Source organism: Nycticebus coucang, chromosome 4 (assembly GCF_027406575.1).
Source record: "Nycticebus coucang isolate mNycCou1 chromosome 4, mNycCou1.pri, whole genome shotgun sequence".
NCBI lineage: Eukaryota > Metazoa > Chordata > Mammalia > Primates > Lorisidae > Nycticebus > Nycticebus coucang.
The window spans coordinates 139,035,848-139,063,709 of NC_069783.1; the positions used below are offsets into that span (position 1 = coordinate 139,035,848).

The window sequence follows — 27,862 nt, forward strand, 5'->3', positions numbered from 1 at the left end:
TAAGGATAAGCTGACACTATGGAAAGTTAAATGGAGAGAGAATATGTCTTGGTGCCTTCATTAACTGGATCAAACCTCATTGGAGCCCTACCTGCCACTGGACTTTTAAAATTATTTTAGCCAACAGATTCCTTTTATTGTTTGAAACTATTTAAATTGGGGTTGTGTGACTTGCAGTCCAGAGCAATGCAACTCCTGACTGATATTACTATATTACTGTTCCATAGTTCCCCCCCTTTTTAATACCATAAGTATGTCATTGAATACTATGCTACATCATTTTTAACAATTGCATGATTTCCCATCCTACAGATGTGCCATAATTGATTTAATTTATCTCTTGCTGTGACATGCTTGAGTTATGCTTCCAGTTTTTCTCCATAAAAAACAGTGTCCTAAGAAACAAACTTGACCTAGTAACTGGTCCCCTCTCAGATGATTGGGTCAATTCTAAGACAGTAAAATTACTGGTCAAACAAATGTTTTTAGCATTTTGATCTTTGATTTATTTAGTCAATTGCCCTTCAGAAAGTGTGGGTGAATTCATACTTCCACAGCAGTGATGAGAGAATTAGAAATAGCCTGTTGTGTCTAGACAAGACCAATCATATTTATAATGTCCTCATGTGTTTATAGAAAATAGGTATTAAGTAACAGCTCTCAGCCGGTTATTTTTCTGTCTTTATAATTTAGACAGTGAAGGGGAGGTAGCAGGGTGCAAACAAAGGACTCAGTGAGGACCTAATTTCTCCATTAGGCAGAGCAGGCTCTGTGTCTAGGGCCCATGATACAGTTTTAGGGGTCTATAAAATTGTTTTAATCTTAATATCATTTAAAGCGGGAAGGAAAACATCTAATAATAATATGATAATGATCTCAGCCTGATTCACATTCATCTTTTTAGGAAAGCAGTCATAAAAATCTGATTTTTAATATGTACATTTTAAATGGAGGAAAGGGTCCAAGGAAGGCAAAAACTCCTAGGAGCCGCGGAAATCATAATGCAGTCTTGGCTCAATGTTGAGAAGATTCATTGGGAAAAGAGCACAGTGATCAACCTGTCTCCACTATGTCTGCTGAAGACTCATAAAGCGGGGAAGTGGCATCCTGAGATGGTTATCTTTGCTGTGGTGAGATGAGCACAGATACATCTGGAGTTCAAATCCCAGAAGCACAACTTCAGTTATTTCACCTCTCTGAGCCTGTTTGTTTTCTAAACTGCAAAATGGAGCTCCCACAACCTGTCAGAGGTAGGGAAGGAAGAGAAAATGCAAGCTAAAACGGTACCAGGTACTGCTGTAATGAGCTTTACGTGTATATCCTGCCAACCCCACAGGGTAGGTAATATTCCATCACCACAGTGTGTGCTCTACAGAATCGAAACCTTGATTGGAATTTCGTCCAAAGAAACAAGCCACAAACAAGGACGCCCCCCTTTCCCTATCTTAAAAGTGGAGTTTCAATGGCCCAGAAACTCCTGCGTCCGTCAGCGTTTCGCCTGCACCCCCTGCCGGCGAGAGGGGGCACCGACCGGCCGCATCTTGCGTGAGCGTCCACACTCAAGACCCGCAGAAAGAGCGCGGACATCCTCTGGGCTGGGAAAGTGAAGGCCCCAGAGCCGGAGAGGACCGGGGACCTCGCCCCGGGCTACCAGAGGGCTACAGAGCGAGCCGTGGGGTGGAGACCTCGCGCTGGGGGCGGGGCCCGTGTAGGGGCGGGGCCTCCAGTTGGGGAGGGCAAGCTTGCGGGGCCCAGACGTGGCGCTGCTACCCGGAGGATCCCCTCCGGTTTGCGCATCTTCTTCGGCCGGTCCCAATGAGCCTCCTGCTGTCGCCGCCGCCGCCGCTGCTGCTGCTTCTCGCGGCGCTTGTGGCTTCAGCTACAGCCACAACCACTTACCGGCCGGACTGGAACCGTCTGCAGGGCTTGGCCCGGGCTCGGGTAGAGGTGAGTGCGCCGGGCTTCAGCGCCAGAACCACTGCTCCCCGAAACTGTGGCCGCATAGCCGGGGGACTATCTCTCTCTCAGGGCCCAGGAATATCCCTACCCCCGAATTGCTCCCCTTTCCTTCTGGCACCAGAATCACCATCTTTCCCACTTCACAGCCTTAGGTTGCCCCAGCACCCGCTGTGGAGCCCCGAGACACCCGACCTTGTGGCCCGGAACTCTGAACCCTTTCCCACCTCCGGGAGGGAGAGCGGGTCTCCAGATACATTGGCCTCCTGTCTCTTTTCTTGGCCTATGACTCTCCCAAGCCTGCGCCTTGGAGCTCAACTTCCCATCCCCCCATCACTCCATGTTTTCCTGGAATTCCTCCCCCACTCCAGTTCTTGGGGCTCCAAGGAGTCTCTCTTCCTTCTTCTGGGGGAGAGAAGACTTTCTGGGTGTCCCCCCTCATGCAGGAGCCAGAGAAGGGGGCCAAGTGGAAAGGGAACCAAGTTGGTAATATGGTTGTCAATGCTCCCTGGGCAGAAGCTTCCCATCCTCCCCCACTGCCAGGAAATTCACCACTGGAGTCCTTGGCTTGCTATGTGACTTTGGTCATCCACAGCACCTCTCTGAGTCGTGGAATCCGTCTGACGGAAGGGAATGGGATGAGGGAGACCTGGAATGGGTGATCCTGAGGTCTGGACTCCTGCTGGGAGGTGGCCTCCTCTCAGGAAACGCAGGAAGGTGTCCTCCCATCCTGCCATTTCCGGGAAGCCACCAGATGGTCTGTGGGGCTGAGCTGCAGGTGGCAGGCAGGGCCAGCTCTACCTGCAATGGGATAGGGACCAGATGGTAGGTGTCTCTAATGGAGGCCCCAGGGAAGTTCTGAGTTGTTTCCTTCTGATCTGCCTCCACTCTGAGATTTCAGGGGTCAAAGACCAGCCCCAGGTCTCTACTGCCTAAGAGGAGCAGGGTGATCACTTCTGGGCATTGGGAGTGAGTCAACAGTCACTAGGATGTTCAGGCAAGAGCCCCAAGGCAGGAAAGCAACCTGTAAGTCTCTGGCCTTAAGGTCTGAGTTTTCCCACCTATACAGAGTCTCCCCTTCTGCCCACAAGGGACTTCAATCTCCTACACGCCTTGGGAATTGCTGTTCAGGGATAACTCACAGCCTGACCCAACTCAGGGTTGAGGATGAAATGGCTTTGGGGGTGTGGCTGGGGTACATGAGAAGGACTCCTGACCTGTCCCATTTTGTTTTGCTACAGACGTGTGGGGGATGACAGCTGAACCGCCTAAAGGAGGTGAGTTTGAAGGAATTCGTCCCAGCTGTGTCCCTCCAGAGCCTCTTGGGGAGTGGCAACATAGTCCTGGGCAGGGGAAGGATCCTTGGGCTGGCAGTCAGGAGGCTGCACCTGACTTGCTGTATGACCTCAACTGGGCTTCAGGTGTAGTGGTCCTATCTGTATCTGGGGGTGGGAGGGAGTTGGGATCATTTTCTCTAAAGCTTTGGTTCCTTCTCAGGTGAAGGCTTTCGTCACCCAGGACATTCCATTCTAGTATCCTTCTCCTGTTCTGAGGAAAAAGAAATGGGGAGGGGACAGTTCCACTGAACTTCACAGATAGGGATGGCAAATGGTTTTTGACTGATTAGTGGAATTGATTGGAAGTGACGTCCCAGAGGATTCTGAGGTGGTCTCCATATTGGATGGGGAAGAGGGATTGACTAGGGATGACTGCTACAGAGAAGAGGGCCTTTTACTTCTTTGAATCATGATTTTCTCATGCATAAATGAAGATCCGGGCTCCTTCAGGGTACAGAGCAAGCGCCCAGCAAACGAGGCAGTACTGTTCACATCAGCACAGCACTATCCACCTTAACACAATCTCTAGCCACAACCTGGTGATGAAACACCTCCCTGGAGCCGACCCAGAGCTTGTGCTGCTGGGCCGCCGCTATGAAGAACTGGAGGTGAGGCTGAGGGTGGCGGGTGCAGACCGGGGCTAGCGGGGGGCGTGGCACGCTGACCCCGCCCCTCTCCACTTCAGCGCATCCCTCTCGGCGAAATGACCCGTGAGGAGATCAACGCGCTAGTGCGGGAGCTTGGCTTCTACCGCAAGGCGGCGCCCGACGCACAAGTGCCCCCTGAGTACCTGTGGGCACCAGCTAGGTCCCCCGAGGGAACTTCGGACCACACCGACCTGTAGTCCGGAGACGCAGCGGAACTAGAACCACCCTGCCTGAGTCCCGGAGACAGAATGAAGCGCTCAGCATTCTAGGAGTATCTCCCTTGCTGAGGGCCGACTCCCCGTCCCCGGGCCTGCAGGAATGGAGTTGGGGAGGTTTTTCCCAGCCTGTTTTCTTCCAGCTCCAGCTCCAGTAAATCCCTTCTGCCTAACTGAGGCTCCACTCTTTCCTTGCTGCGGGCGGGTGGAGTGAGATATCTGAACAGGAGTCTCCTAAATCCCCCCAGGAGACTTTGCATTCCCAATTGGCTGTTGGGAGTTGGAGACAAATGCGCTGCCTTTTATTCAAATGCCCTCAACCCCCGAGAGGCAGAAAGGAGTCAGGGTCATTGAAAACCAATAATTTATCAAAACGCTGCGTGTGCGGGGGAGGGTGTCGTGACAGACAGGGCGGCGGTGGGCAGGCGCACCAAGGGACTGTGCCCGGTGGGTGGGGCGGGGCGGGGTGGGGCAGCAGCTTGCCGCCAGCAGGCCATGCGGGCAGAGGCTACACATTCTTGCCGCGCAGGCGCAGCTCGTGGCGCCGCAGGTGGTTGTAGAGCGACTGCACGTAGGTAAAGACGCACTTGGGGTCGGGCTTCTTGCCCATGATCATCATGTCCTCTACCTCCACCAGGGGCACGCAGTCCACCAGCATCCTGCAGGGAGGGGGCACGGGGGTGTTTGTCAGCGCTGGCCCAGCCTTTTACAGCACCCCTCTACCTCAAGGTCTTTGCATTGCTGTAGCCTGCTGGTCTTTCAAAAACTCCAGACTCTTCATTGATTGGGGAAAAGACCTCTAGGAAGGCAGGGAGCCCCTGGCCGCATCCACCCAAGCCCAGAGGTGCCTCTGTAGGGGAGCAGAACTAGGCAGGTGGAGGCAGAGATAGGGGGAAAACAGAGCCCATTCCTGTCAGGCAGGTGCTGGGTCTCAAGTTTCTCCCCGTCCTGGGGAGGGCCTGGCTCCAGATGCTGCCCATGGCCTCTCTGGAAGGCCACCTTCTGCTCACTCTCACCGGCACACACACTAGTTGGTACAGGCCTCCCTGCTGGGCTGTTGCACCCAGAGGGGCCTCACCACTGATAAATATTTCTCCCATGGCCAGGACTCCACAAACCTTTGGTCCTCTGATGATTATCTGCTCACTGTGGGACCTGGTACTTCCTGCCAAGAGGCCCAAGGACCTGTTCTTTGGGGGGAGAGGGAAGCTCTGCTGCTGGAGATTGATGCTAGGAAGTGTGTGGGGGTGGGTTCATTAACCCTTATCACCTGCCTTGAGTAGAGCAGGTAAGGCAGATGAGGATCTCAGCCAATACCAACTAGACCATGCTCAGGGATGGGAACAACTTTCTCACCATCCTTCAAAGTGCTAGCCTCACATTACAGATAGGGAAACTGAATCACAGAGCAGAGAAGCTATTTCAAGCTACACAGCTTAATTAAGTGCAGGGCTAGGCCTTAGCCCTGGGCACCTGCCTAGAGCCCTTCCCCCTCTCTGGAGTGCGTTGGTTGCTGCCACTAAGCAACTGACAGCCCCAGAACTCTACAGCTGGCATCTGCTCTCTGGTTCCTTTTCCCTTCTCTCCCCAAGTAAGACCTCTTTGCCTTGCTCCCTGTTTGCTCTCTCCCATCTAACATGCCCAGCACATACCAAACATTCAATGTTGAATGCGTTTCCTTTGGCAGGGAAGGCATAAAGCCAAGAATTGTTCTTATTCCCAAGACACCTGAGAGTCCAAGACCACCTTGTATCTTGGGCCTTCATGGTCAAACCTGAGACTGTGTCAAGGTGGGCCTACTCCCAGCTCACCTTAACTTCTTCAAGGAAGGAGGTTAGGAAGCAGAAAACCTGTTTCAGTCCAGATTCTACCACTGACCAGCTATAGATGCTAGATAAAGCCTTGTTCTGTAACTAAGTTTTCCTCTTTTTATAATGGGACAGTCATTCCCTACCTCACTTGAGATCTTGGAAGCACAGAGGTTCCTGGCTCTGCTGCTGCTGTGTGCCCTTGGGGTCACTCCTGCCCCATACCAGGTTTGACTCCCCAGCTGTACCATGGTCCAGAGGCAAGCTTCTTCCAGCCATGGCTATTTTCCCAGGGATTCCGGCCTCCCTCCCCAACCTGGAGCTCCTTTCCAACCCTGGTGCCTTCCCTGGAGACCTTATAAAGCCATTGTTTACACTGGGGCTCACGGCTCAGGGCTTAGGGCTCAGGCTGTCTCAGTGATAGGCCAAACACCAGGCAACTTGAGCAACAACACAGCTGAGTCACACTTTCCAACTAAATTAGAGCTGAGCTGGGCTGGGCTGAGCCCCTCTCCCTCCAGGCCAGCCTGCTGGCCAGCAGCTCCTAAGTCCATATATGACCTGGAGACAGCACCAAGCCCATCTTTCCCTCACCTGCACTGCTCCTCTGAATGTATGTGTGCACACATAGGCTGGCCCCTACAATGTCTCCAGGCCTGTGGGGCATCTGAATGTACTCCCAGTTAGCTCTGTCCCTGACTCAGCATTCCTTTGCTCCCTCTGAACCTCTATGTTTAATCCTCTCTACAAAATGGGTGGGAAAACAGTGATAGGGGAAGGAAAAGAGACACTAAGCAGGGAGCCGGGAGTTCTAGTTTCAGGCCCCAGCTCTGACCTACTCCCCACTCACCCCTGGGAAACCCTAAGCCTACCTCTTTCCCTCTCTGAGTTCCTTGTCTGTGATGGGGCTGTTAGTTCAGGATGTGAATTTTCTACTCTGGCTCTGAGGTGAGGTGGCCAGAGAGGCAATGCCAGACCCCCCAACTAGAAACTTCTTCCTCTTGAACTGGCCTTTCTCCTGATCTCTCCACCTTAGAGGATGGCACCACCAACTCTCCAGTTCCCAAACTGGAAACCTATCAGAAAGCCTGTCCCTAACTCTACTTCTTTTTTTTTTTTTTTTGTAGAGACAGAGTCTCACTTTATGGCCCTCGGTAGAGTGCCGTGGCCTCACACAGCTCACAGCAATCTCCAACTCCTGGGCTCAAGTGATTCTCTTGCCTCAGCCTCCCGAGCAGCTGGGACTACAGGCGCCCGCCACAACACCCGGCTATTTTTTGGTTGCAGTTTGGCCGGGGCCGGGTTTGAACCCGCCACCCTCAGTATATGGGGCCGGCGCCTTACCAACTGAGCCCAGGCGCCGCCCCTAACTCTACTTCTTAAGCTTGTTACAGCTATCTGGTCCATCCCATCTCTCATCCAGGCCTCATTCAAGGATTGTTCTAGAATGCTAACCTGACCACATCCATCCCTCCCTGTTTGGAAATATTTATGGCTCTTGCTGTTCTCAGAAGGAGGTTTAAACTGCTGGTGGCCCCTTTCTCCTCCCTCACACCCAGACTCAAGTTCCTTTCCTTCATGGGTATGCCACATCCTCCACCTCTCATCCCTGGCCCTATGCATAGACTGGTCTCTCTGCCTGGAGCTCCTTCTCCCTCCTTTAGCCTCAACTTGTTCAGATCCCAGTTTAGTTTGCATTTACTTCAGATAGTCCCAGACGTGCAGCCTGGGTCAGGTGCTTCCCTGGATGTCCCCCATCACAGTCCTGCTCACCTGAGTCATTGCTGCCCATTTAGAGTGGTTTCACCTGCTTAATCCCTCAACAACCAGAAGACAGGGCCATGTCTTGTTCCTCTGGCTTTTCTAAGGGTTCCCTGATTCCTCCACCCATCTCCTAGGCCCCTATCTCTGTGTCCTGCTGAGCAGATTCTGGTGAAATGGGGCAGGTGGGAGAGGCGGCATTTCTCACCGTGGGGCCCCAAGCAGGGGTTAGGATTTTTTGGTTTTTACCAGCCCCTTCTGGACCAGACAGCGGTAGAACTCCTGGATGTACGTGTACACGCACTTCCAGTCAGGCTCTCGAAGCCGCACCATGTCCTCTGTATCCAGGAGTTGCGGGCAGTCCGCATGGGTCCTGGGGAGGGTAGGGGGCCGGGAAGGGGCAAGGGGGCAGGGGGACAGGGAGCAGGACCCAGGTGGGTAAGAAAGGGAAGAGGCAGAGAAGAGAGGGAAGGAGAACAGAGAGACACACACATACACACACAGAGACATGAGTTCAGTTACGTTCCCAGTGCTGCAATCTGCCAGCCCCCCTGCATGCCCCCTCCCCACCGTGGATGTGCTGCTCACTACCCATCGCTAATGGTGTGCAATGCAGACAGGGGTGGGGGCAAACCAGTCACAGGTGCAGAGAACTCTTGGGGCAAGCGGGAATGCGGGGTGGGGGGGCAATGGAGTTGGCCCCGAGGCTGGAGAGGAGGGCTGTGCCCCAGGAGGGGGGGTGAGGGAGGCGTGAAAGGAGGTGGGGGGAGGAGGAGGAAAGAATTTGGGGGGAACCAGAAAGAGAAAAGGAGAGAAGGAAAGACAGATGGAGGAGGGTGCTGAGGGTGAGGTGAGCAGACGGGGCAATGATTCCAAAGTGGAGGGCTTGTGGATGTCCTATATAAGCCTTGGTAGCACCTATATAGGCTGGGCGGGCACGGTGCCCGGGCCAGAGCCTCCTTTTGGAATCTCCAGCCGGGATCCCGTGGGAGCAGAAAGCTCTGGTGATAGTGGGAGGAGAGCAGAACAGAGAAAAGGGGAGAGAGAGGGAGAAAGGGGCAGAGGGAAGATGGAGGGGACATGGACAGGGCCACCTGGTGGGCGGGCCTGAGGCTCCTTCGTTCCGGCAGGCACCTGACACGCTCAGCATCAGGTGGGCAGGGGTGGAGGACAGGGACTCTCTGGGGCAGGGGGTCTCAGCTGCTGACTGACAATGTGGCTGGCTCCAGTGGGTCTCAGGACAATTGGGGCTGGCCCCAATGCCCAGTGACACCAAAAGTGCTGGGGCCCACACTTACTCGGCAGACGAGAAGGCCACCTCGAAGTTTTGGCGCCGGTTTTGAGGGCTAAGCTGCCCATAGTCAAAGGCCTCAGGGAAGAAGTTGTGCACTAGGGCACAGAAAGCCATCCCATCACTCCAGCTCGAAGAGAAGTTCTGAATGTCCACGTGCTATGGATGGTAGGAGGACTGGTCAAGACCCTGGGGGGCAGCGCCCCTATGCCCTCAACTCCCCAGTGTTTTGGCATTCCAGACCTATGGCAACTGGGCACAGAGAAGCCCTGTAGCTTGCTCAAGGCTGCACAATGATTGAGCAGTCAGGATGCGAGTCTTCTCCAACTTGGTCTGTCACCTACTATGTCTAAGATTTGGGGGGACAGAGCAACTGAGAAGCCCAGCACCACCCAGCCATGGCGATGGTCATGCCCCTTCATGCCTTATATCATTTATAGATATTTGTGTGTGTGTGCGTGTGTTTTGAGATAAGAGACTTGCTCTGTTGCCTGGGCTAGAGTACAATGGCATCATCATAGCTCACTGCAACCTCAAACTCCTGGGCTCAAGCGATCCTCCTGCCTCATCTTCCTAAGTAGCTGGGACTATAGGCACCTGCCACAATGCCCAGGTAATTTTTCTATTTTTAGAAGAGATGGGGTCTCACTCTTGCTCAGGCTGCTAACTCCTGACCTGAAGCAATCCACCTGCCTTGGCCTTCCAGAGTGCACGGATTACAGATGTGAGCCTCTGCAGCTGGCCCCCTTTAAAGAAACTTACCGAGGGTCCCCCACAAAACAATGAGGAGGGGACTCCAAGAGTGGAGTCTGGCCTTGAACTGTGCCCACCACCCTGTCATTAGGCCCTGTCACTTAATCACTTATCTGGAATCCAGGGCATGTCATGTGTCCTCTATGAGCCTAGTTCCGCATTCCAGAATAAGGTTTTTGATGTTCCCTGTGAGGTCACATGTGTCTGTGAAGTGCGCAGGGGGATGGAAAGGAGTTCTGCCAAGCAGGAGGTGCTGTGCAGGGGTCTAAGAAGGTCTCTGGCTCTGGACCACTTGGCATCCTAGGGCTCACCTGGTAGCCGCGTGTCTTGGCTCGGCACCAGTCCAGCAACATCTGCTTAATGCTGTTGGCATTGGGGACCCCAAAACTGGTAGAGCGCTGCACTGTTGCTCGGGGTCCGCCTGGGCTGCTGTGGAGGTGTCAGGATCAGGTCACAAAACTACAGGTGGCGCAGCATCAGGTCGGCCCAGCCCACTGACTCCGGACCCCGCCTTCTGTAACTTTTTGATCCTTCCCACCACACACAGATCAAGCCGCCCTCCGGCCCCGCCCACTTAAACAGGCTCCGCCCTCACCCCGCAGCGCCTTCCTTCTCTAGTTTCTCAATCATGGCCTTGCGCGCCTGGGAGGCCGAGGTCTTGGGCAGGCTCTGGGCCTTCATCAGCTCTTTCTTCTTCTCCGCCTGGCGCTTCTCGAGCGCCGCCAGGCTGCCGGGTCGTGGGCTGGCCTGGTCTTCGCGATCGAAGATGCTAGGTGTTGGGGAGGCGACTTTTAGGCCGGGGAAGGAGAGATACTCCCCAGCCTTGGCTACCACTTGCAAAGAGAGGGGTCTTGCAGTGTTCCAGTATCTCCACTACCCCTAAGGAAGTCTTACTCATCATACCCAATTTACAGAGGAGTACACTGAGGCTCAAACAACAAGAAGGTTTTCATCAGGCTTGGCTCTCTCCCATCCACCAGGGAGTTTTCTGAGAAGGCTCACTGTGCCATCAAGTTACAGGTGAGTTCAGCCACTCATAAACACGATAAGAAGCATAATAATATTAATGGTATTAAGACTAATAGTCACGTCTGCTGAACCTTTCCTCCATGGCATTTTAAACTTAGCAAGAGGAGGGAGGGACTCTTACCATTTCCACTAAAGATGCAGAAACTGAGGCCCCATAGAAATAACTTGCCTAAAATTTCAAAGAATACATAAAGGATGAACTTGAACAAGGTCTCCCTGACTTAAAGTCCCTGGACCCCTCTGACTCCCAGCCTGGATTCAGACTCTGTCCTTGCTTAGTGTCAGCCCCAGCATGACACTAAGGGGTGTACCACTCTTTCATGGGGTTAAGGAGTAAAGGTGGTCTGGGACATAGGACCTGGTTTGTAGACATTGGGAAATGGCAGTGCCACCAGGAAGTTCACTGTGGTAGGCAATCCTCTCTAAGGGTTCAGTGCTATTGCTGCCACTCAGAGCTGTGAGACCCTAAGCAAGTCTCTGGCCTCCCTAAGCATCCACCTCCCCAAGGTGTGGCTGAGGACTAAGAGAGATCACAAAGCGAGCAGGAGTGATCTCTCACTTTGCCCCTCCCTGCCTATATACCTGTCACTTCTCAGCACCTCAGTCTACCCCTCTGCAGAATGGGTACACAGGGAGGTCCTCTGTGGTCTGGGAGTGGGTGCACATGCTCACCTGCCCATCTTCTTGGATGTGGACGAAGAGGATGAGGAAAAGGTCTTGGTTTGCATTGTGCTGCTGCCACTGCCATCTGTGAAAAAGAAGGAGAGCCACATAAGGGGGTAGGAAGCTGTGTGGAAAAATGGTGATAGCCACAGGCAAAGAAGAGAGAATGATGGTACAGTCGAAGACGTGGAGAGAAAGCTTGAGGAAGAGCCCAAGGAGGCAGGAAGGCAGGCACAGGTCGACACCAGGTGGCCTTACTCTCTGAGCGCTTCACGAAACTTGACTCCACCGTGGTGGTGCGGGCTGTCCTTGTGCCATCATCTGGAGGAGTAGGGGGTGAGAAGAAGGATGTGAGAGGCATACTGGGTTATGAGGAGGATGTGGTTGCCACCCTGAGCCCTGAGCTCTGCTTGGCTCCTTACTGGAATGGACAAGCCGCTCAGTCTTGGTAACAGTGCTGACAGCTGAGCCATCAGCTGCCCGCTGGCTGTGCCGCGTCGTGGTCTCTGTGGCTGTGTTGCTGCGATTCTCCCCTGGCCGAGCCCGTGCCTCCTGCAGCCGCCGTTCTCGCTCCTTGTCCCTCTGGTCTGGGTGGGGGATGCCCCATGCATGCACAGAAAGGCCACCCAATGCCCACACAGAACAGGCACAGGGGGAACACAAGATGGGACAGAGGGCAGCTTGTTAGAAACACTAATGACAGAGGTAACAAGGACTTCTCTAGGAGCAGCTGGGGGTGTGAGGAGACAGGTATAAGTTGGCAGGGAGTGGGGTGTGGGAGGGGGTTATGGACTCCTTCAGACACTAGGGAATATGGGTTAGCTGAACTCAAAGGAGTACTAGACCTAAGAAGGGAGTTTCCATGGGAATGAGTAGCCGAGTCCAGGGAAAAAGAAATTAGATGAGGGCAGTAGCTGAGCTAATCATCAAATGGGTCTTTGAGGGGGAGAAGAGCGGCTAGAGGAGCAAATATCTACATTCAGGATGGAGTAATTGGAGGAATCTGATAAGCAATTTGGTCCAGGAAAGAGTAGTTGGGAGACGAATTAACACATGTATATGTAAAAATAAAAAATAATAAAAAAAAAAGAGTAGTTGGGAGAGAAGCTGGTGAAGTGGGTTAACTGGGTCTAAAGAAGAAGGTGGGTGGGGATGGAGGCTAGTGTAGCTATCAGTGGGCCCTGGAGGAAGCAGCTAGAGTAATTGAGAATATTTGGAGAAGCAGATGAATCTAGAATCTGAGAGAAAGAATAGCTGTGTCCAGAGAGGAAAGAATAGCTGTATCTGGGGGCAGAAGTACTATGTCCAGGAAAAGAGAAGCTGGGTGGGGGCAGAAGCTAAGATGTCCAGGGGAAGAGAAGCAGCTAAGGAAGGGAGCAGCTGGCTCCAAGGGGAAAGGGGTAAGGGAACAGCTGGATCTAGAGAGAAGCTGAGTAGAGCAGTTTTTGAGCTGGGGTCTCCATACAGGGACCCCAGCGAGTGAGGGGAGCAGTTGAGGAATGGGGCAGCTGGATCTAGGGTAGGACACTGGCTCTCTACCTCTCTTCCTTTGTCGGAGCTCACGCAGCGCAGCCCGGATAAGCTTCCGCTCTTCAAAGTCTGTGGTCTGATCCAGCTGCAGTATAGATCCCCTGTCATTGACCACCTGGTGCCTGCTTGTCCCTGCTCCCTGCCAACCCCCCAGCCCACCAGATCTGGCTATACCATCTTGTCTAGGACCCCTTCATCCTCGATAACCATCAGCTCCTGGGCGCTCAGTGGGCTCCGCCCACCTGGTGCTTTGTCCACCCGGGTCTGCTCAGTACCATTGGCTGTTTCCACCACTGCAGAGGGAGGCTCTGCTGGCTCTGGTTCCATCTGCAGGGTGGAGAGACGTTATGGGCTTTGAGCAAGGGTGTAGGTGAAACTCACCAGGTTCCCAATGGACAGGGACACCAGATCCTGGGGCTGTACAGCCTGGAAAATAACCACTACTCTGCCAGCCTGCCTGCCCAAGGATGGCCATGTTGGTGCCAAGCCTCAGGGAAGAGGCATCACCAGGCTTATTGCAGGGCTTCCCTTGTACCCAGCATCATATTAATACAACCAATAGTGGCAGTAATAATGACTTTCATTCGGTAGTAAGTGTTGTATAAGCGTGAGGGATTTTACTGTCCCTATAACAGAAGGGAAGATCAAGGCTCAGGGAAGCTGAATGACTTGCTGTCAGTCCCTCTATAAATAAATTCAATACAGTCTGAGGTCTGAGCTGCAGGTTGCCTAACTTCTGAACAGAGTTCTTTCTTCATTCCCAGTACCCTCCCAGGCAGGCTCTGCTCTGTCATGCCACTTTCCAAGGCCTGGGTCCTCTTGGGCCAGTGCCTAGGCAGCACATGCCCCCTGTGCCCCTTGCCAAGGGGGCTGGACCAGGGCCCATAGGCTCTGACCAGGTGTCTTACTGGAGCTGCCCTGAGCCAAAAACTCTCTGAAGCTTTCCCCTATGTGTGTACTAACCCCCACCCCTGAACTGACCCCTGCTGGAAACCACCCTCTAAGGGGCCTAGCCCCCCAGCCCTCCCAGGGCATCTCCCTAGCCCAAGACAAGGCTCTAGCCCAAATATTACAGGCCCTCCCCTCTTGGCAGATCCTTTATATCTGTTACAAGGGTAAGGAGAGCCAAGGTGGCAGCTGTTTCAAGGAGGCTTGGCCTGGCCAGGGTAGGTGGGTGGGGCTGACACTGGGGGCTGGGCCATGTCAGGGGCTGCCAGGGCAGCTGTCACACATGTCTCAGGGCTAGAGCCCTCTCACCCCAGTCTTGGAGCACTAGTGTTCCAGTCCCCTGTGGTACGGAGAGGTAAACTGAGGCTCAGAGAAGGTGATGACACAGTTAAGGTCACTCAGCAGAGGCATAGCTTGGCTCAAAACTATCCCCTCCCATAACCCAAGGGGACTTACAAGACAGCTGCTGCGGGCAGTGCTAGCAGAGGACCGCCGGCGTGTGCTGAAGGCAGGTGGGTGGGCTATGGGGGTCCCTGCATCCTCAGCTGCCTGGAAGAGGGCCTCAGGGTCTGCAGCAGCTAGGAGCAGCTCACTGGGCTCCAGCTCAGGCTCAAGGTCAGGCACAAGTGGGACCCCCAGCCGTAGGCTCAGCACCTCCACCTGCCTGCTCAGTGCATCCAGCCGCTGGCTCAGTGCTGCTGTCTCTGCCTGCAGCTCTTCGGCTGCCCGGGCCACTGGCTCCACGGTGGCCACAGCTGCCTCGGCTGCCTGAGTCACTGCTGCCCGGCCTGCCTCAGCCACTGCATGCAGCTCCTCCAGTGCCCGGGCCAAACGCTCCTCAAGGGCTGCAGCCAGCTCAGGCCCAGGCCCTGGAACCCCCGGCATGATATTGGTAGGATCTCTACTGGGGGTGATGGTGGGATGGTGGCAGGGGCTGCTGTCTCTGGCTACCAGTGACTGAGTCTTTCAGCTAGTCTGAGGGCGAAGGCAAGGGCAGCGGGCCTGCCCCGCCCCTGCTGTCCTCCCAGCCCACCACCAGCCAGCTGGAGCTGTGGCCCAAATAGAAACCTATTCTGGGCTCCTCTGTGGAAGGGGTGAGGGGGAGGGGTGGCCTGCCAAAGTGCCAGGCCTGGCGCTAGCCCTGCAGAGATGACAGACTTGCAGCACAGCAAGACTGCCTGGCTTCTGAAGGATTACTAAGACCAGAGCCCCATGCCTCACAGGTGGGGAAACTGAGGCAGGGAACTGGGAATGGGCCAGTCTGAGCCACCACATACATTAGCTTTTAAGGATCCAGTCTGCCAGACTCCAGAACCTGCACTTCTTTGCCCTTATGCCATGCTGTTTTAATTGGGGAAAATGAGGCACAGGAAGTGGGGACTTGGAGCAATCTGGTGCAACAACTGTTTTGGTTTGAAATAAATGTCTCAGATAATGTTCTCTGGCCTGCCATGGTGCTCAGAACAACCACAGATCTTGAGCAAGTATGTCATAGGCATATTAGCTGCATCCCCTTGGTTCTAGATGGGTAAACTGAGAGAAGTTGGTGGTGTCAGAGCCAGTCTCACTGTGGCACCTCCCAACCACCTCAGGGGTCTCAGCTGGTCCTCTCCCCAACAGTCCCTTGGCAGAGGGCAATTCTTGCCTTCACTCTCTCCCTGACCCCTAAATCTGGCTCTAGCCATTTCACCGCAGCCAAAGTCCCATTCAGTCCGTGGTTAAGCATAGAGGGCATTACCTGGGCAGCTGGGTGGCCTGCTGGGATCTCTGCCCCGGCTGAGCTCCCAGCTGGTGGATCCCAGGCTTGGGAATGAATAATGGAAAGGTGCTGCGTATTCAGTTCCCGTGGCACTTGCTGGGCTGCTGCTGCCTCACCTGATTGGCGTCCCCCTGCCTGTCTGTCCCCCATCAGTGCTTCTGCCCAGCCTCCACAGGGAGGTTGACGCAGATGCTAATCGCTAATCTTTAATCTCCTAATGGGCCAAGCTGATCTTGGATGAGCAGATGAGCTGCTCTACACCTCAAGGTATTGAGCAGAGTGGGGTAGGAGCAGGGGCACTGGGGCTGCCACAGCAAGAGGGAAGCAAGCCCCTACCACCCTCTCTGAGCCTCAGTTTCCCCATCTGAGGTTCATCCCCATTGGATGAACTAACCAATTTTTAAATGAGAGTCAGAGATCAGCCTATTGGAAGCATAAGGCCAACATAAAAATGGCACTCTGACACATCTGGTGGCTGATACACTATGGTTTGGCCTTACCTCTGCCACCAATTGGCTATGGACTGTGAGCAGCCACCCTCCCTCTAGGCCTCAGTTTCCCTGTGTGTGCACTAGGGGAGAGGAGAGCAGAGGAACCCTGCTAGCCTTCCACTCTTAAGTGATCCATGTAGGGTCAACAGATGGTGAGGCTGGTGGGTGAGGAGGGGCTCACCTTAATGCTGCAGCCTCCTCGGCTACCAGGGGAGGCATGGCTGAAGCTGGTGATGTGAGTGACACTGCCCAGCCGGGCCAGGGTCCCAGGGCCGCTGACATGGGTGATGGTGTTCTTGCCCCCACTGCTGGTGCTAAGGAGGGTAGGGGGTGTCCGCAGTCCCAGCGTCAGTTCTGGGTGGGGAGAAGGGCTGCTGTCAGGATCAGGTGGGGTGAGGGCAGTGCCAGCCAAGGCTGATGATGCCCCTCATTTCCAGCACACCCTTTGGAGATACCTGAGCCGTGGCTGCAGCACCTGTCCTACATGTGGAGCTGAGGCTGCAGGCACTCATACCCAGCAGTGGGGGTGGGGGCAGTAGGGAGGCCTACCTGCCCTCTGGTTGCCTGTGGGCAGCAGCACCCGGCCCGTGGAGGCCTGGCCACGGCCATCCTTGATTTCGATGGTGAATGTGGTCTTCATATTGCCTCCTGGCTCAGCAGCCACGGGCAGTGGGGCACTGGGCTCCTCTGAGCAGGCCACGGGCCCCCCTGCTCTGTTTTCAAGGGGCCTGGCAGCTAAGCCCCACCCTCCTGGGCCCTCCTCCTGAGAGCAGTTCAGATGCTGAGCCAGGGACCGGGCTGTTCCTCCTTGCTCCTTGCTGAACCCAGAAGGGGTGTCACTGGGGCGGTGAGAGGAGGAGCCGCTGGAGGAGGCAGGGGTAGTGCTGGTGAGGGAGGGGCCCAGGAGCCTTGTGGGGGTCAGGGAACCTAGGGCAGTGCGAGGTGGGCCGTCCTGGAGCCTAGCAGCCAGAGGAGAATCAGATGTGAACTTGCGGACGCGGTCACGCACAGAGCTAGCCCGCTGGAATGGGGAAGATCCACTGGCAAGGGGGGTGGACTCTAGAAGAAGGGACAAGAGGGCTGTCAGTGACTGGGTGGGACAGAGACTGCCCAGAGGCTGGGGGTGGTGATGATAGGCAGTACCTTGGTTCTGGGCTGGCTGGTGGAGGCTGAGCACAGACAGAGAGCTTTGGCAGGGCCGGGATCCAGCCAGGTCTGGCAGGATGGGGAGGGGGTGGTAGCCGCATGGGGGAAGAGAAAGGAGAGTGGATGGGAGGTCCATCTTTCACATTCCTTTCCTCCATACTTCCCTAACCCCCAACCCCTTTCTGTACCCAACCTCCCCAGCCTCCCCATCCCCTCCTTTCTAAGCAGCTGCAACTCTCCTATGGGCACCTCCTTCCTTTCCCCCTCCCCCCGCACTGACCCCAGGATGACTTGGACACTCCTGGGGGCCAGGACTAGGCTTGGGCTGGAGGAAGGGTGCCCAGATCCTCCTGCTGGTGGGGATGGGGGACAACCCTCCTGGCCAGTGCTGCCCATGGCTCCTGCTGGGAGATGGGCATACTCCCTTATTGGGGAAAAGAATGTGCCTGAGGCCCATTGCCTTTCAAGGCTGCAGGGAGGCCTCTGGCCATGGGTGGGGGGGTGGGCCTTGCTGGGGGGCGGGGACGCCTCAGGGGTTAGGGAGGGGGTTAGGGGAGGGATCTGAGAAGGTTGGAGCTCTCCAGGCACAAGAGCCCATTCTCCAGGCAGGGAAAAGGAGGCTGGGGGAGGGGAAGGTAGATGCCTGTTGCTATCCCTGCTGGGACCCTCACCTGCTCTCTTGTTGTTAGAGGGGTCTCTGGTGGAGCTCTGGGCAGCAGGGGGCTCTGTGGGGCCAGACAGGAGCTGCAGAGGAGACACAGCATGGGCAGGGCCCGACTCCCAGACCCAGCTCACCTGCCTGGCATCCCTGCCCCTTGTTCAGACTCACCTTGTTGACCACCTGACTCTCAGTGCTGGGAGATGCTGGAGACTGCTGGGGCTCAGTGCTGGTAGCCTTGGGTGGGCTGGGGGGTGGCTCAGGCCTTCCTGGACCCTCAGCTGCACGACACTGGGCCTCAGCAGGCTCCAGTGGAGGCTCAGGAGAGGTAGTGGTGGGTGAACTGTTGGGGGAGACAGGTGAGCTGGGTGTGCCTCCAGCTGGGGCCCGCAGCAGGAGTGTCACTGTGGTCACATCATCACTGGTGCCTTCTGGGGTCGGGGTTGACTCTGGGACCTCTGCTTGCTGTTCCTGTTCCTTTTGCTCTGGTACCTGCAAGGAACCCATAGGATGCAACTGAGGCTCCCCAAGTGCTCCCCAACTTGAGTGCTACCTCCACTCACTAAGGGTCAGGCTGGCCGGTGCCCAGGGCAGGGCATGCAAAGCAGAGGGGCTGGGCATGGCTTCCTGTGGGCACACCTGCACACGCATGGGCACTGGCACGCTAGGGGAAGTCTCTGATCCTCACTTCCCAATCTCTTGGCACTGCCTACCCAGAGGTGGTTCAGACAGCACCAGGTCCTAAAGTCAGTAGTTGGGGATGATAGGAGACCTGTTTGGAACAGGAGCCCTGGAGAGAAGAAGGTTCCTGATCCCCTGCCTCAGCCTAGTTAATAAGGGAGGGGTTGGGGAGGATACTGCTACCACCATGGACCCAGCGGCCTCTGCTGGCCACTTAGGGAACGTGCACAGCCTAATCTCACCCACACTCCTAGGAGAACAGAGACAACTCTGTAGACAGTGCTCCAGAAGTCAGCTGACAATGCAGGCCCCACTAAGTCAAGGTAAGGATGTGGGCTGTCTGGTGGGTGAGGGTCAGCCTTGGGATGGGTTTAAGCAGGGGAAGTACCAGGAAGATTTACATTTCTAAGAGATCCCTTGCAGTAGAGTGGTGACTAGATGGCAGGGTGAGAGTGTAAGTGGGAGAAGTACCAAAAAGGGTGGTAATGAGAAAGGGATAGGAACTTGGGGGCAGTATAGAGGAAGAGAGGTAGAGAAAGAGTCTAGAGTCGGGGACATGTGGCCAGATGTTGCCCCAAAGAGTGGGCAGAGGCCTAACGTAGAGCCCCAGTGTCCCCCAAACAGAATGGGGGGCCCTCACATTTAAATACCAGTCTAGCAAAGACCACAGGCACTCTATGCCTTTGGTATCTGTGGGCCCAGAACACTGGGCCACAGTCCCATCCTACCGTGCTCCTTACCTCACACCGTTCTAGCCTATGTGCTGCCCGCCCCTTGCTGTCCTCTGTTGAGCCACTGTTAGCATGCCCACTGCACAACCTCCCAGCCAAAGTGGCAGCTGGAAGAGAGGGGATAAAGTGTCAGATGAGAGCCTGGGAGGTGGGAAGCAGGGCAGAGGTGGGGCCAGGACAGGGCACCTACCCTCAATCTCCTGAGCCCGTATGCGGCGGATGGCGGCTCGGATCAGCTTGCGTTCCTCATACTCACTGGCACTTCGCAACTGCAGGTGAGAGACAGACCGCAGGTGTTAGGCTGGAGAGTCCAGGTCTTCACCTGTCCTACCCCCAACCCCTGCCCTGGCCTGGGCCTCACCAGCTTGGTCAGCTCTTCTACATCACTCATGGACTCCAGCCGCCCTGCCAGCCGTGCCAGGGCAGCCCGCTGCTCGGCTTCCCTCTGCTGAGAACTGCAGAGACATCATGACTGTAACTACCTCTACAATGTCTAGGCCAGGGGTCCTCAAACTGCGGCCCACGGGCCACATGAAGCGGTGTGATTGTATTTGTTCCCGTTTTGTTTTTGTACTTCAAAATAAGATATGTGCAGTGTGCATAGGAATTTGTTCCTAGTTTTTTTTTTTTTAAACTAGAGTCCGGCCCTCCAACAGCCTGAGGGCCAGTGAATTAGCCCTCTGTTTAAAAAGTTTGAGGACGCCTGGTAGGCAGTGGAGGATACAGGCTAGTAGCCAGAAGAGAGTACCCAGAACCTTGGTAGAAGGGCAAGAGCTGTGCACCCTCTCGGACTACACCTTGATACATGTATACCCAGGAACATGGGCACTAATACCACATGCTCAGATGTGCTGTCCATACCAGCAGGTGCCCACAAACACCCCTCTGTATTCCAAAAGTGTGCACGTACTGCTATGCACACACAGCAGACATGCTTGTGCTCACTCCTGCCATGCACACAAGCTGAGCCTCTCACCCTATCACCTGCATGTTCAACCCCCTGCCACTCACTGCAGCCAGTTCTCCTTGTTTTCCTGCCGCTCAGCACGGAAGCGCTTGGATGCCAGGGCCTCCTCCTCACGCTCCAGCTCCTGCCGCTGCAACTCCCGGATGGCTGAGCGGATGCGCCGCCGCTCTGCCAGATCTGCTGTGATCTCCAGCTGTAGGACAAGCGGGGGCGAGAGGCAGGTCATTTTGGCTGCTAGAGGCAGAGGGCTGGCACCAGCTGCCCACAGCTCTGCCTGCATAATGAGTGGCCTGTCTGTACTCCCTGTGCCCCAAGCCCTTCACGTGCCTGCCTCCCACCCAGGATCCTAAGGGGAGACCTAACTCACTGTGTCAGGGCTCCTAGGGAGCCCACTTTAATCTGTGGTTCATAGCTCACTGATTATGAGGGAGCAGTCAGCAACTGCTCATCTGTGCCAAGTGCCAGGTGCCAGACCAGGCACTTCTTCCTGCCTGGAAGGAAGGAACTCAACTCCTGCCCCTTGGAGCCCTCCATCAAAATTCCAAGAGTCAGGCAGCTACTTCAGAGGGAGGAGGAAGTAACCCTGTGAAAAGGGAGTCTCCCATGGTCTAGTTCCCAAAGCACATAGCCCTCTTGGGGGTTGGCCGTCTCATCCACAGATGAGGAAACTGAGGTAGGGGCAGGTGCTTAAGAGTCCTAACTTCTTGCCTGACTGAAGGCTATTTTTTTCCCTTGCACTGGCCTAGCCCAAGCCACCAATGAAGGAGCCAGGGCCCGGAGTGGGAGGGCCATTCCCTTAGCTATATAAGGCACCTGACATCAGGAGCTACCCGGGGTCCTAGAGAGGACATTCCTGGGTGACAGGTGCTCCCACCAGCTCCTTACTCCCTTGGTCCCTGGGAAATTGGAGGTGGCTGTTTTAACTAGGTCCTTCTCTGGGCTGAGTCAGCCAATCCTGCTGTCTCCCTATACCTCCACCTGGTAGAGCCCTACCTTCGCCCCATGGACCGTCTAGCTCAGTGGTTCTCAACCTGTGGGTCACCACCCCTTTTTAACAATGAAAATACATTATGGCATTAGGAAGGTTGAGAACCACTCTCTAGAGAGAGGACTGGCCCAGAGGCTTCTAGGAAGACAATGGCAGAGATGAGCCTCCAGGGTGGGTCTGACAACCAGATGAGAGCAAATAAAAGCAGGGTTATTTTCTCTGTCTCCCACCCCAAGGAACCTTCCAATCCCTTCCTTTTTAGCCCCCAAACCCTTATCATTCCTTTCTGTTTAGTGGGGAAGCAAGTGACAGAAGTGGGAGTCAACAGGTTATAGGAGGGAATGTGGGGCCCAACTCAGCCTTAAGCCAACTTAGCCTTGGCTGAAGAGAAGAGAGAGGGCCTTAGGGACAGTGCCCTCCAGGCTCCACATGCCTGAGGACCTATGGGAAGAGTCCCTTGAAGTTCAGGACAGAACACTCAGCTGGTTCTAGTGGGAATCAATGGGTGGGAATAGGAGCAGTGACTAGGGGTCCCCTCTACTTGGCTCCAGATGGCAATAAGCACCCTCCCCAATCCCCACTTAGTTTTAGTTAGTTAGGAGGAGGGCGAAAGTAGAGAGGGCAAATGGGAAGGAAAGGACACCCAGAGGCATCAGTACCATTTTTGAGAAACTGTGTATCAGACCCTGTGCTGAGCTCCCCACTTGTCCTAACCTCACCAAAACCCTACTTTATTATTCCCATTTGACAGGTGAGGAAATTGAGGCTCAAGGAGGAGAATAGATTTGCTCATGGTCAAATGACCTGAACTGAGGCCGGACATTCAAGGCCTGTCCTCTCCCGAAGATAGCTCTGCTACTGTGGTCTATTTGTCATGGTGGGAAACTCAAGGACCCTGGCACTGTGTTGGGTACCCCACTAGCCTGGACTAGAGATGCCCTGAGGCCCATGGGAACCTTTTATAGCACAGAAAGGGAGAATGGGGCTCACTTTCCTAACCTGAAGTCCTGGCCTCAGGCCCCAAACCCCCTGTGATCCATTTGGAGATTAGGGGCCAGAGGGGACAGCTGGTCCAGCCCCTCCTGTGTAGAGGGTAAAGATGCCCAGAGGTGCAATGATTAGCAGTTTGTCTCCTGGGTCCCCATAACTAATGCTCTGGGCTCCAGAGATGAGGTCCTTGACCCTGAAAAAAGCCTGATGTAGGAACTTGGCCACATCTGCAAGGCAGCTCCTGGGAGCTTCAGTGTCCCCCATCTGGGATATGGGAGCCTCCCTCTGATTCTCCTGAAATGGGTGGGGCAAGGCTGGGGGCTGGCAACCTCATTCCACTGGTCACCCTCTGGCATGACTCTTCCCTGTGGGTGTAGAAGCAAAGGGACTACAGTGTCCCTGCCGAGTGTCCTGCTGTTCCTGCCCTCTCAGGCGCCACTGCTGTGTAAGGAAGGGGCTGTGGGAGGGAGGGAAGGAAGTACAAAGTACCATTGTCCTCTTTGGGGGAAGGGGAGAGGGATGGGGTGATTTCCTAAACTGCCCAGTGAAATTCTCCCGGGAGGAAAGAGGGTGCTTCCTCCTCCCGGAGGGCTGGGCCACTGGGTACAATTCTGCTGTCGCTGCTGGGGACTTCAAGCAGGCCCTGATGTCTCTCTGAGCCTCGATCTCCCCACCAGCACAATGAAGGCACCTCTCCGAGAATTCTCTCATTTCTAGCTTCCTCAGCAGCCCACCAGTGACTCGCCAGCAGTAGAGCGAGGCCTCAGCAAGGGGCGCCGAGGGCCGATAGGCTCCGGAGCGACCAGTTTCAACCAGGCACCCACTGCCCCACCTCCTTCCGCTTGTCCACACCAGCCCCGCATTAGGCACCTAGGGGTGAGCCAGACTGGAAGACCCGGCTACCGCATGCTTTAATGTTTGTGCCTACAGAGAGAGGAAACCGAAGTTCACAGAACTTAAGCAGCTTCCCCAGGTCATCCAACTAGTGAGTGTCAGAGCCTGAACTTGAACCCAGGACGGAAGCGGAGGGCGTCCCGGCTAAAGGTGGAGAGGCACGTGGCGTGCGCGGCCCCAGGGGCCCCCATTCAGCGCAGTCCCCTGCCGGGTCCTCAGGAATGTGCGGGGGGCCGAGGCCGGAAGCGGCAGCCTGTGTACCCAAATCCGCCTGACGCTGGGGTGCAAGGACAGACCAAGGGGCCCAGCTTTCCCCTTATACGGCCCGGCCCCGCGGGGAGGAGCCCGGCGCAGGACGCCCTAGTCCCTGCCAGGAGGCCGGCGGGGGCCGGCCTGGCGCGCGGGGTGGGACCCTCGGCAGTACCGGTGCGCGGCAATGGCGGTCGCCCAGTGCTGCAGGAGCCAGTCTAGGGGTGGGAAAGACGTTGGAGGGCATTGCGGTTTCGAGACGGGATAGGGCCGGGGGAGGGTCCCATCTATCCTTTTCCAAAGAGGGGGCGTGGGGCTGGGGAGGCCTGACTTAAGCGACCGCTCCAGCTGCTTCTCAGAAATCCCTTTCCAGTGTCCATGAGAGTGGGTGGTGGTAGCTGGAGAACCATAAGACCTGGTGTGGACTCCTAGAAATGAAGATGCTTGGGGACCTGGCCTGGCTTTCCCTCTGCTTGGAACGCTCTGTCTCTACCAGCCCCTTACCCCCATTAGGACCGGAACTTCCTGAGGGGAGGTCGAGCTGACAAGCCGTCACCATCCCCTTCAGGCTGCATACAGCCATGTCAGTGGCAGACATCCAAAGAGTCTAAGGCACTGGTCCGAGGACACACAGGCCACGTGCCTTAGAGAGGTCATGGCAGCAGCGGGGCACTGCCCAGTGGCTGGGGGTAAGCTGGCTGGCTTCAGCTTCTGCCTCCATGAAAACGGTATGGGGGTAGCGTAGGTCACGTATCTTGTATGGAAGGTAAATCTTTAATTTCCCCCCTGGACAAGGGTCAGGGGCTGGGGGGTGGAGCTCTGCTCCTTCTCCAGGTCAGTTGCTGCAGTGTCCTTGCTGGTGGGCACATTCCCTGCCCTCCTGTGTTGCCCCACAGCCTTTTTATACATGGGGGTAGATGAGGCACTATGGAAGAAGCTGGGGAAAGGGATGGAGTGGCCTTATCCTCCCCCAACCCCAAGATCTAACCCATGCCTCATTCCATTCCCATGCTAACCCCAGGATCTAGATTTTGTGTTCATGCATATCTCTCCCTGACCTGCCTACCCCCACAGTTTATTGATAAAGGAACCTAGACTCAGTAGAAAAATGACAGATTAAAAATGAGAAAAAAAAATAAAAGTCACAAAACCATAAATGCCTATAAAGCCTGTCTCTCTCTTATAGGCATCTTCTAGCCTTGACTTTCCCAAGATTTTTAGTCCCCCAGAGACTCTTTTGTGTTACAATTTTGCTGCAGTTTCTTCCTAGATGGGTGCTCTTTGGGCAGGTGATTTCACCTAAGTCACAGTATCCTGGTGTTCAGAACTGCTGTGACAATTCTGTGAGATGGTGCACCAGGACCCCCGCCATGCCCTGGCATTATTAATCATGGCTGGTACCATTATCATTGGGCCAGCTTCCAGGGGTGGGCACTGCCCAAGCTGTTGCTTGGGAGAGGCAAATTCAACCTCTCCACACCTGTGGCTGCATATGGGCGAGTCCCCAGCAGTTACTGTTTAAACAGGTGGTGGCAGTGGGGGGCTGGGAGGGACCAGGCTTAAGCACCTGGCATGGACAGGCACATGCCACAGGGGCCTCTGCATCAGCCACATGGAACCAGTTTACTCCTGTTCCCTGGCCCCTCCCCATCACCTCTTCCTGCCAACTGAGAGGTAACCTGGATTTGCCCTGCCTCTCTGGCCTGGTTGCTCATCCCCATGGTGGGGTGATGGGGCCACTTACCAATTTCCGAAGGGCTCCCTCATCCAGCCCAGCTAAGGCCTCGTCTGCCATCTCGCTCACCTCTAGCTCTGTCTGTCTCCAGTGCCTGTGGCACCTGTCACCAGCTCAGAGGATTCTGCAAGAGACAGATATGAGTCAGACCTATTGAGGGTTTTAGAAACCACAGGCACTCAGGCTCTGTGCCTTAGTTTCCCTCTCTAACACATGAGCATCCCTTATTGTTCCATCCTTGCTATCCCATCCTGTAACGTGGCTCCTGGCTGTGAGTTGCCCTCTCCCCTAGGGTGGTTTGATGGAAAATTCACCAAACCAGAGTACTGGTCCCTGGTTCCAGCCTTGCCAGCTCACTGCCAGTCTGCTGTGTGGCCTGGGCTGGTAGTCATCCTGTCTAAACTTCAAGCAGGGAGGCAGGGACCTGGATTGAGAAGCCAGGGCCCAGCAAGGCCCACCCAAGCTGTGCTTACCACCAGGGGGTGCAAGCCAGTCTCCACAGTTTCCTGCCCCACCCACCCATCCCCAGGGCCTGACCAGCCCTCACCCACTCTGAAAGCTCAGCCTCTGGCTGTGGGCTGAGCCCATATCCAAATCTTTTGCTGCCACACAGGTACACTGTGTCTTCCTATCTTGGAGCTAGTGCTCGCACACACCCCTCTCTACTCCTCCCCTCCTGGCCTTCTCCCTTGCTAACTGTCCTGACTTCATGAAGCAAAGCTCCCAGGCACCCAGAGCCTTTTGCCAATTCACACATTTAAAATTCAATTCCCCAGCTGGAAAGGCCTTCAGAAGCTGACCCACCCAACCTCTGGATTTTAGGCAAACTGAAAAGATCGGAGAAGGCCAGGAATTTGACACAGGGGAAAGAAGAACCCAAAGACTCAGGGGGCAGGGAGGGATTTATTTAAAACTTCAGTCACTTCTAGCTTTTGAAGTCCCCTTCCAAAGTGTCCCCAAGGGCCCAGGACACCCCCTCTTGCTCGCCTGCTGTCAAAATGGTACTCCCAAATCCTGGCCCAGCCTCCCAGTGCAGCTCTCTCCAGCCTACTGTAGCATCAATGTCTTTCTGAAATATAAGTGCCCATCCTGGCACACTGTAAGTACTTAGTTGATGTATGGTGATTGAAATGGCCCCAAGATGCCTCCCCACCCCACACACACGTTGATTCATCCCTCAATCATATCCCTTCCCCCTTTTCAGAACAGTCACTTGGCAAGTCACCGAATCTGGTGGATGGGTCTGGGGGGATGGGGGTGGGTACTAATCTACACAGTTAGGGTATGTGGGACTCTGCCTGTTCAAGCCACTGCTTGTTTCTCCCATCCTGGTAGGCTCAGATGGGTATCAACCTCCCAACCTCTGTTAGGGTCCTTTTTTTCTTATCTATTTACTTTGTCGGGGTGAACTGCCTCAAGACTGTAGCTGTGGGGGTCACCAGCCTTGGAATCTGTGGATACTCTGATTCCCCCACGTCTTTTCTTCTGAGGCTCTGAGGTCCCTAGTGCCTAATCTAGGACATCCAGGGGACTGTAAGAAGTCTCTTAGGCCTCAAAGATTCCCAACCACAACCCTTCTCCAGTCCCTTGGCTCCCTGTTAGGCAGTCTGGGGTCGCTGGACATTTTGTAAGGGGCCTCAGGGGTATGTGGGAGCTTCCCCAGGGTATCTGCCGGACAGAGTGGCGCCCCTGGGGGGCGCGGAGCCTCTCCCAGGGTCTCAGAATTTCATTCCATGGCTTAGAGCTCCCGTAGATAGGTTGAAACTCTCAGGTCTGAGAATTCCAGAACCCCTGTCCAGATATCCGGGTTCCACTGCCCCTGAATCCGTCCGGGCGGCACCAGGAGCCCTGCCCCCCCACCCCGAGATCGGCACACCCACCTCTCAGTCCAGCCCACCCGTCTGGCACGTGCTTGGGTTAGCTTGTTCGGGACCTGGCAGACGAATTAGAGAGGGGCAGGCGGGAGGCGCCGCGAGCCGGTGTCCCAGGCTCGCTCAGCAACCGTCCCCTGGACGCCTCTGTGGAAAGCCGCCTGTCCTGCCGCGCCAGCCGTCTTGCTGGCCCCGCCCGACCCCGCCGCACCAGCCAATCCTTGGTTGGGTACCGCCCACCCTCGTACACCATTGGAGAAATTCAATTTTATGGCCACGCCCCAAAGGAGGCCCCGCCCCACGCGGGCCAAAGATGTTGGAGACTTGCGCCAGGCGTGGCGCAACTGCAGCGCTGCCTTTTGTGGGTTTGGTGGACTTCGGCAGGGGGACTAAGGCTCTGAGCTAAAGTCTAGGAGGGCGCCCTGAGGAGGGGAAAGTGGCCTGGGATCATATGAGTCCCAGAGCCTTCAAGAGAGTTCCTCTCCGCCCTCCTCTTTGTTCGTGAGATCATGTCCCCTCCCTCAGTTCCACCTTCTCCTCGCGTCACTGCCACTTAGGGCAGGGCACCCTAGGACCCCTCCCATTCTCAGGGCCTGCCCCAGTGGCAGCTGCAGCCTCCAATGAATCACCTGTTTCAACACCAGCTCTGCCTCATTCTGCACCCAGTCCCCTCCCCTGTAGGTTTGGAGGAATCACACAGGTGAGTTCCTATATGCCTGAACTTCATGTCACCCATAGACACTCACAGGAGGTATTGAAGGGAT

General features: G+C 55.4%; 2 protein-coding genes across 10 annotated transcripts; one reads left to right on the plus strand and one right to left on the minus strand.

Moving 5' to 3' along the window:
* Window positions 1–955: 955 nt before the first annotated feature.
* Window positions 956–4,328, plus strand: SELENOM (selenoprotein M). The gene is made up of 5 exons (XM_053586913.1): window positions 956–1,947; window positions 3,198–3,233; window positions 3,454–3,488; window positions 3,823–3,901; window positions 3,979–4,328. Exons 1-5 carry the CDS (start codon window positions 1,816–1,818, stop codon window positions 4,135–4,137), a joined length of 441 nt encoding a protein of 146 aa, XP_053442888.1. The 5' UTR covers window positions 956–1,815; the 3' UTR covers window positions 4,138–4,328.
* A 177-nt stretch (window positions 4,329–4,505) lies between these two features.
* SMTN (smoothelin) lies at window positions 4,506–27,271 on the minus strand. Of its 9 annotated transcripts, none has more exons than XM_053586893.1 (20): window positions 27,108–27,271; window positions 25,237–25,351; window positions 20,416–20,564; window positions 19,766–19,859; window positions 19,595–19,673; window positions 19,414–19,511; window positions 18,164–18,484; window positions 18,006–18,078; window positions 17,332–17,403; window positions 16,738–17,247; window positions 16,370–16,542; window positions 13,165–13,317; window positions 13,000–13,075; window positions 11,883–12,047; window positions 11,719–11,781; window positions 11,470–11,545; window positions 10,364–10,537; window positions 10,080–10,197; window positions 9,023–9,174; window positions 4,506–4,814 (listed from the first exon to the last, which is right to left on the minus strand). In XM_053586893.1, exons 2-20 carry the CDS (start codon window positions 25,285–25,287, stop codon window positions 4,664–4,666), a joined length of 2,748 nt encoding a protein of 915 aa, XP_053442868.1. In that variant the 5' UTR covers window positions 25,288–25,351; window positions 27,108–27,271; the 3' UTR covers window positions 4,506–4,663. The 9 variants fall into 9 exon arrangements, with proteins under 9 accessions (XP_053442868.1, XP_053442873.1, XP_053442866.1 ...); XM_053586898.1 differs by lacking the exon at window positions 27,108–27,271 and adding an exon at window positions 14,395–14,487 and having other exon boundaries at window positions 25,237–25,307; XM_053586894.1 differs by lacking the exon at window positions 4,506–4,814 and adding an exon at window positions 7,933–8,097 and having other exon boundaries at window positions 27,108–27,255.
* Window positions 27,272–27,862: the final 591 nt, after the last annotated feature.

Bases quoted from the DNA above. Each gene is read 5' to 3' on its own strand.
- SMTN (XM_053586898.1), bottom strand. From the start codon at position 25,287: ATGGCAGACGAGGCCTTAGCTGGGCTGGATGAGGGAGCCCTTCGGAAA. The intron at 17,404-18,005 runs GTGAGGGTCCCA...CCATCCTGCCAG, and splicing joins CTCTAACAACAAGAGAGCAG to ACCTGGCTGGATCCCGGCCC. The intron at 11,782-11,882 runs GTAAGGAGCCAA...CTACTCCTCCAG, and splicing joins TGAGCGGCTTGTCCATTCCA to ATGATGGCACAAGGACAGCC.